The sequence below is a fragment of the Penicillium angulare genome (assembly GCF_028827245.1).
Source record: "Penicillium angulare strain IBT 27051 chromosome Unknown utg000003l_segment0_segment0, whole genome shotgun sequence".
Taxonomy (NCBI): Eukaryota; Fungi; Ascomycota; class Eurotiomycetes; order Eurotiales; family Aspergillaceae; genus Penicillium; species Penicillium angulare.
This window is the reverse complement of record NW_026623162.1, coordinates 2755672-2768044: the sequence shown is the minus strand read 5'-3', so window position 1 is coordinate 2768044 and position 12373 is coordinate 2755672. Positions and strand designations below refer to the sequence as shown.

At 48.6% G+C, this 12373-nt stretch overlaps 5 protein-coding genes across 5 annotated transcripts; 4 read left to right on the top strand and 1 right to left on the bottom strand.

Annotated features, from left to right (window-relative positions):
• Positions 1–92: 92 nt before the first annotated feature.
• Positions 93–2581, top strand: N7478_003181 (Ras GTPase activating protein IRA2; the record flags this gene model as incomplete). The annotated part of the gene is made up of 3 exons (XM_056919395.1): positions 93–306; positions 364–497; positions 578–2581. The coding sequence occupies 3 exons, from the start codon at positions 93–95 to the stop codon at positions 2579–2581; spliced, it is 2352 nt and encodes a 783-aa protein (XP_056782553.1).
• Positions 2582–4024: 1443 nt separating this feature from the next.
• N7478_003180 (SEC14 family lipid-binding protein) lies at positions 4025–5232 on the top strand (the record flags this gene model as incomplete). Its single annotated transcript, XM_056919394.1, has 3 exons — positions 4025–4266; positions 4403–4526; positions 4594–5232. 3 exons carry the CDS (start codon positions 4025–4027, stop codon positions 5230–5232), a joined length of 1005 nt encoding a protein of 334 aa, XP_056782552.1.
• Positions 5233–6088: 856 nt separating this feature from the next.
• Positions 6089–7049, bottom strand: N7478_003179 (uncharacterized protein; the record flags this gene model as incomplete). Its single annotated transcript, XM_056919393.1, has 2 exons — positions 6089–6742; positions 6873–7049. 2 exons carry the CDS (start codon positions 7047–7049, stop codon positions 6089–6091), a joined length of 831 nt encoding a protein of 276 aa, XP_056782551.1.
• Positions 7050–7669: 620 nt separating this feature from the next.
• N7478_003178 (uncharacterized protein) lies at positions 7670–9194 on the top strand (the record flags this gene model as incomplete). The annotated part of the gene is made up of 2 exons (XM_056919392.1): positions 7670–8749; positions 8820–9194. 2 exons carry the CDS (start codon positions 7670–7672, stop codon positions 9192–9194), a joined length of 1455 nt encoding a protein of 484 aa, XP_056782550.1.
• A 313-nt stretch (positions 9195–9507) lies between these two features.
• On the top strand, positions 9508–12024 carry N7478_003177 (uncharacterized protein; the record flags this gene model as incomplete). The annotated part of the gene is made up of 1 exon (XM_056919391.1): positions 9508–12024. The coding sequence occupies one exon, from the start codon at positions 9508–9510 to the stop codon at positions 12022–12024; it is 2517 nt and encodes an 838-aa protein (XP_056782549.1).
• Between the last annotated feature and the right edge of the window lie 349 nt (positions 12025–12373).

Below are 12373 nucleotides of genomic sequence, written 5' to 3'. Positions count from 1 at the left end.
GAGTTTCGCGCAATCGACTTTGACAGTACCAGTCGTCGGCTGTAAAGTCGGGCTTTCTTGAAGGCTTGCTCCTCCCCTCCTACAATCACACAATGTCCGTTGCGACGATGCTACAACCTGCATCGAGAATCTCCCGAGCCTCTTCATCCTCTTCTTCCTCGTTTCAGCCCGTCGCACGACAGAACACAATGTCGTCGCACGATACTCGGTCGCTCCGCCAATCCAAGCGGATGTCGGTCACCGCGTTGTACCTGTCCATGTCCGCGAAGGATAGGGATTTGGAAATATCCGATGATTTGGCGCGAGGTACGATCACAATCAACCTAAGATTCTGGCAATAGGTCAGCGCTGACTTTCGCACAGCCCAAAAGCATCTCCGAGAACTCAAGTCCAAGATCTCATCCCAATCCAAGAAGAACTTCGTCCTGGAGAAAGATGTCCGCTACTTGGACTCGCGAATCGCATTGTTGATTCAGAACCGTATGGCGTTGGAAGAGGTTAGTCACAACAACTCTATTTACTATTCACTATCACTACATATCGAGGACCGCCTGCTCACATCCCCGATTCTATCTAGCAAAACGAAGTTGCCAGTCATCTCGACGACACCGCCGACCCGCAAGAGGGTTTCTTTCCCAATGACGAGCGAACTCAGAAATACGGCAACCTCCTGTTCCTGCTTCAATCCGAACCCCGTCACATTGCCCACTTGTGTCGACTAGTCTCCATGGCGGAGATCGATTCTCTATTGCAGACTGTCATGTTCACCATTTACGGTAACCAGTACGAGAGTCGCGAAGAGCACCTCTTGCTTACCATGTTCCAATCCGTCCTTACCTACCAATTCGACAACACCCCTGAATACTCCTCCCTTCTGCGCCAGAATACCCCGGTATCTCGTATGATGACTACCTACACACGTCGCGGTCCCGGTCAAAGCTACCTGAAACAAGTCCTTGCCGACCGTATCAACTCATTGATTGAACTGCGTGATGTGGATTTGGAAATCAACCCTCTCAAGGTTTACGAGAGCATGGTGAAGCAGATTGAAGAGGAGACAGGCACTCTCCCCGATTATCTTGCTCGGTCTGTCACGGCTGAGGATGCCGCTGATAACCAGCAGGTGCAAGCAATCATCGCTCCGCGTCTGAAGATGTTGACCGATATTGCAAACGGATTCCTCAACACCATTATCGACGCGGTGGATGAGACTCCGTACGGTATCCGATGGATTTGCAAGCAGATTCGAAGCTTGTCTCGTCGCAAGTACCCTGATGCCCAAGATCAGACAATCTGTACTTTGATCGGTGGTTTCTTCTTCCTGCGCTTCATCAACCCCGCCGTTGTCACCCCTCGTTCCTACATGCTCATTGATGCTACCCCGACCGACAAGCCTCGCCGTACCCTCACTTTGATCGCCAAGATGATACAGAACTTGGCCAACAAGCCCTCCTACGCCAAGGAGCCTTACATGGCTAGTCTTCAGCCCTTCATTGAGGCGAACAAAGAACGCGTGAACAAGTTCCTCCTTGACTTGTGTGAAGTCCAAGATTTCTACGAAAGTCTCGAAATGGACAACTACGTAGCTCTATCCAAGCGTGATTTGGAACTCCAGATTACCTTGAATGAAATGTACGCCACCCACGCTCTTCTTGAGAAGCACAACGTGGCACTTGGCCAGGATCACAACTCCCATCTCGCTTTACTACTGCAAGAATTGGGTACTGCACCTCCACAAGTTCCTCGCAAAGAGAACCGTACTATCACGGTTCCTCTGTTTAGCCGATGGGAGACTGCCTTGGACGACCTGACAGCCGCGCTGGACATCACTCAAGAGGAAGTGTTCTTCATGGAGGCCAAATCCACCTTTGTGCAGATTCTTCGATCTCTACCTCCAAACTCTTCGGTCGCCCGTCGGCCTTTGCGGCTGGACCGCATCGCCGAAGCCGCTGCTACCCTCAAGAATGATGCTGTAATGGTACGGAAGGGTATTCGCACTATGGAGCTGCTGAGCCAGCTGCAGGACATGGGCGTGATCGACCGTTCGGATGAGTTCAGTCTTCTCCGTGATGAGGTCGAGCAGGAGTTGGTGCACCTTGGGTCATTGAAAGAAAAGGTACTGGAGGAGACCCGCAAATTGGAAGAGGTTTTCGCTACTATCCGTGACCATAATGCCTATTTGGTCGGTCAGCTGGAGACATACAAGTCCTATCTTCACAACGTGCGCAGCCAATCCGAGGGCAAGCAGCGCAAGAAGGAGAAGCACCAGGAACTTGGCCCTTACAAATTTACCCACCAGCAACTGGAAAAGGAAGGTGTTATTCGACGCAGCAATGTGCCGGAAAACCGCCGAGCGAACATCTACTTCATGTTCAAGAGTCCCCTCCCCGGTACATTTGTTATCAGTCTCCACTACAAAGGCCGAGCTCGTGGACTCCTAGAGCTTGACCTGAAATTGGATGACCTTTTGGAGATGCAGAAGGACAACCTGGAGGATCTTGACCTGGAGTATGTCCAGTTCAATGTCACCAAAGTTCTTGCTTTGTTGAACAAGCGATTCGCACGCAAGAAGGGGTGGTAAAGGCTAGACCTGCCATCAAAACTTTCTCTTTCGCTTATAACCCCGATTTTATTATCGGTATGAGATCGAGTACATAGCATACATTACTCTTTCTCTATGTCCAAGCCGAGTCTTTATCTCGGTTGACCGTGAACACCACCACTTAATCTATTATGACGAACCTGATGGACCCGAAACTACAATCCGACTTATACATGAGCCCGTCCATCCTCGACCGCCGATGCACGGAATGAAACGCTTTCCCATACTATTTCTATCATGATTTGGATGCTCTTCCCCCTCTTTCGGTGGAGCAATGTACCTCTTGTGAATGTTGTGGATATACAAACATATCCGATCGAGGATGATCAGCACTTCGTCCCGCTGGCTCGGGATCTGCAGACGATCTCTGGAAAGGCCTTTGAACTATCCCCCTTGTTGCTGTGTTTCTTATTTTGTTTTCGTCTTGCAAGTTATACCCAGCGCGTCTTATTTATCTTCCCTTCCCCTTCCTTGTTTGGCCTGGGGCATCTCTTTATCATGGCCGTGTAATCTCGATTTATGGTACTTGTTGTTATGTCGTACCATCACCGCTCTGGGCCCTGGCTTCACTGCGCTGTGTATAATATTATGTCTTTTTGTTTTATTTTGTTTTTGCGACGTGGGGCTGTTTGCATTTGAATACCCGTATGATTTTGACTACGTGAAACCTGTCTGTACAGCAAGCCAGAAGCCACGAATCAATGGATGGTAGATTATCTTTATTTGAAAACGCTAGAAAGAATGAACTAGTTACCTATTCGCCAAAACTCTGGACTGCTACGTAAAATTTGTAATTAAGGCTACCTGCATAGCGACACCGCCTCGAGCCCCTCACACGGGGCATTATTAGGCTCTTGTGGAGACTTTTCTGTAGCCAACAGCCATCACGGCTTGAAGCTCAACCGGCGGTGTCAAAAGGGTACGTACACCTTAAAGCGGCAGAGTTAAGAGCCGTTTTCAGGCAACACGACAACCGCCTCTAAGTACATAAAGTGACATGATAAATGAATTAATATTGACAATTGATTTGTTGCGTTATATTATCTCGAAGTTCTTGGCTGCAAACGTAGACAAATATATACAAATACATAGGTAGCCATAAAAAAAAACCTCTGGAGTATGAGTTGGGCTTGAAGAACGAGTAGGATCATCATCTTACCCCTTATTCTGTAGCCCCTTGAACACAGCAAGCGGAACTTTATTTGCTCCAATATGTTACCATTTTATTTGAATTGCCAGTGGCAACTAACGGGTGAACATTTATTTTCGTAACTATTGATCTCGATCACTTGTTTACGAACCAAGTGGCCGATCTCCCCGGGCCTTTTATCCTTGTGGCCACTTACGACCCCCTCCGCCTTTTCCTCCTGCAACTTTCTTCCTCCCACTCCCACCTTTACCCCTCCAATTACACATTTCACCATGGCAGCCGCTACTGAACAGAAGTTGCCTGTCGACCCTAAGTACGATTCGTACGACTTCCCTACTACCGCCCCCGAGGATCAGCCTGGCCACCCTGGCCACACAACACCGGAACAAGATGAGAAGGTCCAGAAGCTGCGCGAGGATCTCGAGAAGGACGGGTACACTGAGCGATTGGATACTCTGACCCTGCTTCGTTTCCTGCGTGCTCGCAAGTTTGATCTCGTGGCTTCTAAGGCGATGTAGGTTTCCTGTTTCCCCAATGATTAATTCATGCCCTGCATGGAGAGCACGCTGTGCATCTCACATGTGATTTTTCATCGTCGATTTTTTTTTTCACCGCGCTTTATCTGACCAATGTCTTTCTTTGTACTATAGGTTCGTCGGCTGTGAGAAGTGGCGCAAGGAATTCGGAACTGATACTCTCCCCGCCACTTTCGATTATAAGGAGAAGGCGGAGGTGTCCAAGTTCTACCCCCAATACTACCATAAGACCGACAAGGTAAGCTACCGGATACATGTGCGATCGTTCTGAAATGAACTTAATTAATGATCCTCTGCCATAATAGGATGGCCGCCCCGTCTACATCGAGAAGATGGGCAAGATCGACCTCAACGCCATGTACAAGATCACCACCGGCGACCGCATGCTCCAGAACCTTGTCACCGAGTACGAGAAGCTGTCCGACCCCCGTCTGCCCGCTTGCTCCCGCAAGGCCGGCAAGCTGCTTGAGACTTGCTGCTCCATCATGGACCTGAAGGGTGTTGGTATCACTAGCATTCCCTCTGTCTATGGATACGTGCGCCAAGCTTCCGAGATCTCCCAGAACTACTACCCCGAGCGTCTTGGCAAGCTCTATCTGATCAACGCCCCTTGGGGTTTCAGCAGTGTTTTCAGCGTTGTCAAGGGTTTCCTTGACCCCGTCACTGTCAACAAGATCCACGTTCTGGGCAGCGGCTACCAGAAGGAATTGCTCGCTCAGGTCCCCAAGGAGAACCTGCCTGTTGAGTTCGGTGGCTCCTGCAGCTGCGAGGGTGGCTGTGAGCTGTCCGATATGGGTCCCTGGCAAGAAGCTGAGTGGGCTCGCACCCCTGCCTGGGCTAACAAGAAGGAGGAGGCTGCTGCCCCTGCTGTTGTTGAGAACGAGGACCCCGGATACGAGAAGAAGGACGCCGAGGGCCAGGAGGGCGTTGAGACCAGTGCTTAAGCAAATATAGAATAATTCCCCCTTTCGCTCGTTTATTCACAATTTGAGGAGTCGGTTCCTGTTCGTTCGACTAGATTCACAATCGACTCACTCACAAGAAAATCCAAAAAGAGAAGAAAAAAAAGAAGAGAGAGAGGAATTCGATCCGATTCATGGTCCAGCGGAGATTCTTTCTCGACAACATCCATCCGTCTTGAATAAATACCCACCCACTGGTCCGTGTGGAGGAAGTTGCTCCATCTAACATCCTTCTGTTGGCAAACCCCCAGGTTCTACCTCTCCTGGAAGCCTTCAATACATCATCACCGATTACCCACCCACATATAGCGTGGATCTCTTACCCCCTTTACCCCTTTCGTTGTTGTTTTCGATCTAAATATCATGGAGAGTTCTTATTCACAAATGTCTTTTATGGCCCGTTGAAGACGCGGATGTCCGCGCTGATATAGAAGGGCAGGTTGCAGTGGATTTAAAAGCAAGTTGAGTTGGGGAGTGCAGTGGAAAACTGGCTTTTTTTTCTTTATGTTTTGGACAATGGAGTGTATACATGGGAGAGCACATAGCGGAAACGAGTGAATCCAAGGATTTTCCTTGCTGATCATTACACACGAACTCACTTGAGTCCAAAGTAAATACCTATCTTCGTAATCATAGACAATATTGATAGTAAAGTAGACATACAGAGTTTGCCCTACAAGCCATAAGAACAAAACATGGTATCATGATTCCATCAACTTGACACCGAAACACCGAAACACCGTGACCCGACCTTGGCATATAATCAAAAATCCCAAAGAAAGAAGAAGAAACCAAGCAAAATACTGGAAGATGAGCAGACCCCAGAGCAGACAAGAGCCTACATATGCTCAACAACATCCGCCGCCCGTCCAGCCCTCTCAGCCTTCCCAACCGTAGTAGCCAAGGCATTACCCTCGGTTCCCTCCTCAACACTCTCTTCCCCCTGCAAGCGTTGCAAAGTCCTCAGCGCGCTCCCATAAACATCAGCCATATCCCCACTTCGCCACCTCTCCGCCTCCTCCTCAGTCCCCAATGGAATCTCCAATTCCCACTTAGGATCAGGCCGTTTACGTTTTCGTAAGGAGTCATTAAGCGGTATCCGCTCGCCATCCTTGTTGTGTTTCGTAGATCCATTGGCTCCATCCTTATCCACATCCATTTCCTCTGCTTTGTCTTCCTCCATAGTATCAGCCTCTTCCTCTTCCTCCTCTTCCTCAAACCCTTCATCCTCAATAACCCGATTCAACTCCTTCGCATATGCCCTTGCCGCTTGTCGCGGCGCATCCCGTCGCAATTGTGCAACGCTCGTAGTAAGAGACTCAAGTTGAGCATATAGAGCCGAGACACGCGATGCAAGGTCCGAGTCAAATTGTTCGTATTCGACTGTTTCTGTTGCTGTAAATGCAGCTGGGAAGGGGAATTGTGGATGCGAGGCCTCAATGCCGTTAATGCTTATAGAGGATGCCGCTGTCATGAATGTGTCGTTTATGTACTATTGCGAAGTTGTTAGTTTTGCTTCATAATATAACATCCAAAACAGCCTTATATCGCATCGCATCACATCGCACCACATCCAGAGAGATAGATATAGCTTGTGCAGGAATGTAGAGTATCTATCTCACCTCATCAACCAATTCCCGGACGCGTTCGCGCATTGGATCTGGGGCGTCATCGTTTGTTGCGGACGGGGGAAGGTTCAGGTCGAGTTTTTGGCGCGAGAGACCGACTGTGTTTGCGTATAGGAAGGTGAAGTCTGCTGGGGATTGCAGCTCTATTTTGCGGTAGTGTTGGGCGGCCATCTTGGTGGGTTGTGTTGCGGTGCGGAGATTGTTTTGTTCGCGGGTGTTTTGGGCGTTGTACTGGGTCTTGGCGGGACCGATGATAATGCGGTCAAAAGTACCTTTGTAAACTATGGACAAAAGTACAGGGATTTGCCTATGTGGACTGGTATTCGAAATAACCTACTATTTGAATGTTTATATTCATTCCAATAAGTCTTTACTTGTTTATACTGTGTCTACCTTTTTCTTCTCAGTATATGATATTCTTAGTTAGGGACATGTGACTCAGCAGGTTGCGGTGCTGCAGCTACATCTGCTGTAGGCCCCGCAAACGATGTCATCGGCGGCTTGCTGAACTCACTTCCTTCTTTACTTACCCTCGAACCCTTGAGGTTACGATTTGATTCCTTTAGCCTTGTATTTCCTTTTTACACTATAATTCATATCCCCTGTCTTACTCCCGTCATAATTCGTTCGTCTGTCCAGCTGGATCTGGACTGAAACCAGGCAACTGAGGTGCAGATAATATCGTCGTTCACAGGATAATGCGACAGCCCTCGTGATCGAAGCAAGGGTTCGAACTTCAACCGAAGCACACCCATTGAATATAAACGGGGTCATATCTAAACGAACAAACCATGGAGCGCCCACCAAGCATTGCACTGGTGGACAATACTGTCCCCTCAGAACAACCGACAGGCGGGGAATCCTCGCGACGACCCTCCAAACATGCACAGCAAAGCAGCCTTTCAAAACACCTCAGTCATGCATCTGTCTCCAGACAGCTCACCAAGCGCAAATACGCCAAATGGCAACCGGATAAGCTAGGCGTTGCAACAGACCCCGAAACATCACCGAGTAGGGAGTCATCACGAATACGGGGATCAATCTCAGCGGAGAGCTCGACGGGGCCCCGAAACGAAAATATAACGTCAGACTTCGCGACAGAAACAGCTCGTGTCGACACGGCAGACTTTTGTCCCTCCCGAGCTCCCAGTCATACAAATGAGGCCATTCAATCTGGCTCTGGCACAGGGGGACAGGGGCAACAATCCGATTCTGAGACAAACACAAAAGCCGTCACAGAACTTGATATTTTATATGAGAATCAACGGGGCTCGTTCTTCTTTGGTGTACCCCTGTACTCGCATAGCTCGCTACTCAACCTCGACCCTTCCGCATGGATGAAGGATGATAAGCGCCCGAGCCCTGTAAACATCACCAATGCCCAAGTACCCGACCCAAGCTGGGAATGGACATGGCGTACCTGGTACGTTGATATGTCCGGTGATGTTGACGAGCAAGGATGGCAGTACTCTTTCTCGTTTGGATCCTCGCAATGGCACGGTACTCACCCGTGGTTTCACTCTTTTGTTCGAAGGAGACGATGGGTTCGATTACGGACTAAGATTCCCGAGAGGAGACATCGTGGCCACTCAGATTTTGAGAACGCGCACATGTTGACGGAAGATTACTTTACTATTCATTCTAAGACGAGAAGTCGAGACCAGAGTGTTACGGGACTTTCGCGGGTTGAGTCTGGGTTTTTGAGTCGGGTTAGCACCAAAGTTGATGAAGAGGTACATCTTGAGGAGATTGGAGATATTCCTTCCCTTATGTATGCTTTGAAGCTTGCCTCGATTGATCGAGAGAGAATCGACGCTTTAAAAAAGTTTGTGGAGGAGGGCGGAGAGGAAATTTATTACCTCAATGATAAGGTGAGTGTCTTTCACATCGCGGTAGATGTTCAGGGCAATGGACTAATCTGATTTCTTTTCTTTTGAACAGGTACCGGAGATCATGTCTATGTTTCTGTTCCAGACATCCCGCTGGCAATTCGTGACTTATCTTGTCAACACGATACACATACTTTCCAAGCCAGCTGATGATCCCGGAAATAAAGATGCAGACAAACTGAAACGCAAGAAAGATAATCTGCTACGGGCAGCGGAGAGTGCCAGACAACATATTACTGGCCCAGATCTTTTTACTGATGCCCACGGAGACTCAGCAACTGAGCTACTTGATTTGACTCCAGTTACTAGACATGACACCTTGCTGTCTAAACGGTCGCAAGCATCTAGTGAGCCTGTGACGAGGGGAAAGGAGATCAAAGGAATTCCCAACGCCGCGGAGGTGGGCCGGGACGGGCATATCTATTGATTGCTCTATTGTACAGTAATTGGACGAATAATTCGGTTCTTGTTTTCTTTGGGATAATACCTAGCCATGAATATGATTGGTTTTGAGTTCATTACTTGAGACTTGTTGTAGGATATACTATAAATAAGAAATGTATACTGTAGTTAGGTACTTCTACTTCGTAGTTATGAATCGCTCCGTCAGTGTACTCGGGATCGCCGACACCGCCTTCCCTTCCCGCGTGCATTTTTCGGAACTCAAAGATCGGGATTCTCAACACCTTTGCGTATACAACCACTGCTCCGTACCTTGGATGCTACGGACACCAGTCCACATGTTGACAAGTGGCCGCCCGTGTCTCGGAAGGCGTCTTTCCATCGCCTTGGACACCGTCGCGGCTGGCCCGGAGGATCCTCTGCTATTCCTCTACCCCCGATGGGCGGCCTCCGCCGTACAGCAACGGCGACCGATCGCGTCCTTAGCTCTTCGAGCAGCCCCGAAGAAAAGCAATCGAACCCCTCGCTCCTTCCGTACACCAAACAACCCCTCTGTATATACATCTCCCCGACCGTTCCCTCAACAATCGACCCAATGGCACTCCAACCTCGCGAGCCGGGATCTCAACGACCCACCAGAAAGCCTCTCGTCGCCAGTGCAAGACGACAATACGGAGCCCACAGATAATGCTTATGAGCTCAGGAAATCTGTATCAAGCAATGGCTCTGTACATTACCCGCATCTGCAAGTCGAGGTCGACGACGACCTAGCACACGTGCCACATAACCGAACTGGTCAAAATACCACCCGTACAAACCCGCGGGAACGCCGAAAGGAGGGTCAACGACGTGCTGCTGCTTCCACAGAATCTCAACATCAGTCAAAGCTTGATCCAACGGAGGAAATTCAAGAAATACTTTCCGTCCGAGATCGGAGGAAGCTTCGCTATGAAGCTTATTTGAAACAGACTCAACCTCAGGCGTTTTCTGCTGCAATGCATGAGAGTTGGGAAGATATGATGTACCTGATAGAGGAAGTTGAGGAAATAACTCAAACCCAGACCAGAAGAAGCAATAGGCACAGGGAGCTGCTTATTCCAGAAGAAACGGTGGCGGCGTTATCTGGTATGATCGATAAAAGTATGAAGGAGAATATATGGTATATGCATCTACGCAATGGATGTAAAGTGCAAATATTGCATCCCCGAGAAGGCGACGGAATGAATCGCAAGGTCATTTTGACGGGATCCGAACGTACTACGGAGCTGATCAAAGGGGATTTCCAACGCATCCAATCCCTTCAAGCTAGCGGCGATCCTCTCGTTGAGATAGGCAAGCCCCCCGTTTCCATTTATGCCACGAGAGAGAATGCCCCCACAATACGCGGAGTTTGGAATTTCCTCTCGAGCAAGAAAAAACCATTTACTCTCGAATCTGTTCTTGCCTCTCGTCCTTCGTTGAGCACCGTCAAGGAATTTGCTGAATTCGTTGAGGACTTGACAAATGCACACGGATTGTCTGTTAAGAGTACCAAAGGGATCCCAAACGGACGCTCGGTACGCTATGGGATTGAAATCGCGCAGCATATTGAAGCGCTTTTCCAGGATGATACATATCGCAAGGTATTCTCTACAGCTGCTTTGAACCAAGCCCTGGAATTCCTGTGCGGCCGTGATCAACTCAAGGCTGCCCGGCTTGTATTTCGACAAGGACAATATGTTGCTACCGCAGACACCTATAATATTCTACTACGAAGTGCCGGGCGCCGCCAGGATATCAAATCCTTTCGTTGGTGCCTCAAATTGATGGCCGGAGCTAAGATTTCCCCGAACTCTGACACCTGGCTCGCTCTGCTGGAGACTTTTGTCACTCCAAGCACTAAGGTTTCTTTAATTACGCGTATGGCGCACAAGGGTCTTTTGACAGATGTAGCGGTGATTCGATCTGCTCTTCAAATAACGATTCAAGATTCGCTCTATGTGCACCTTCAAAATGGACAAAACGTTGAATCTTACTTTGCTCTCATGAAACAAACCCATGGGGCTGATTGGTTCAATGCAACGCTACTTGGCCAGATGTTCAGTGTAGCTTCTCGTTTGAAGAACTTCGACGCAGTCAATGAGTTGCTGGCGATATGCGCCAAAGAGTCGTTTGCAGTTGACGGTATATGTCTTGCTCAGATTATGCCCATGTGTCGTTCAAGCATTAGCCGTGCACTTCACTACACATTTGAATTTGGCAAATTTTCTTCGTTCCGTTTTGTGCCCCAGGTGTGGGAGCGTTTGTTCTTGATCGCCTTCAAGAGTCGCAAGTACAACATTTGCCGAGTACTTTGGCGTCACGCCTGCTTGCAAAAATCTGTCACATACAAGATGAAGCAAACTGTTCTCTCTACCCTGAGCCGCAACGTGTCCTATAAAAAGACTGATCAGATCCGCGAGCTTTGGGACATCAACGCTGGAAAAGTCATCGTTGGTCTTGATCAGAATACTGGGAGCAGTATCATTTCAAAGTCCACGTTGGCAGAACTTCCTTCCGAATTTCAAGATAACCCTTTGCTCTTCCTCACGTCCGGATTCAAGAGTGCTGGCGAACAACGCGATCTCCAGCTTCGCGTAGCCAAAGAAATTGTCAACACAGACATCTTTCAAGCCCCAAAATATGAGCCTGTCAACTCTGTTTTCATCATGCTGGAAGCTGCGGCTATAATGGATGAGCAATGGAAAGGTGCACCGCGACCCTTGAACTGGGTGTTGCAGAATGCCATCCAAATTCCGGTGAAACCCCGTCAAATGGACACCTGGAAACCAGTCGAACAGCTTCAGTCAAGCGCTGAGAGCAGTGACAGCTCCTAACCATCCTTGGTTTTTTTTCTCAACTTGCCATGGGCTTTCTCCCTTCTTCCTTTCTTCGTGTGCCTGGCGCCATTGTGTTTGCATTATATATCCCATTGAGCGGGCTTGCATAGACTTCTAGACTTTTGACGCTATAGACCTGTACTATACTTGGCATGTGTATTTTCTCTTCCCCTTTTCTTGTCATATAATTTATGTATACTATCAATGATACCAAAATCAAGGCCGGAATTCAATCTAAGCATATATGCGATACTCTCGTCATTAATATTATCTTGTTCGAAATACATATGAAGAATAAGAGCATCTTCAAGCTATTAGCACGCGTGCCCAGATCATGGAGTCCCGA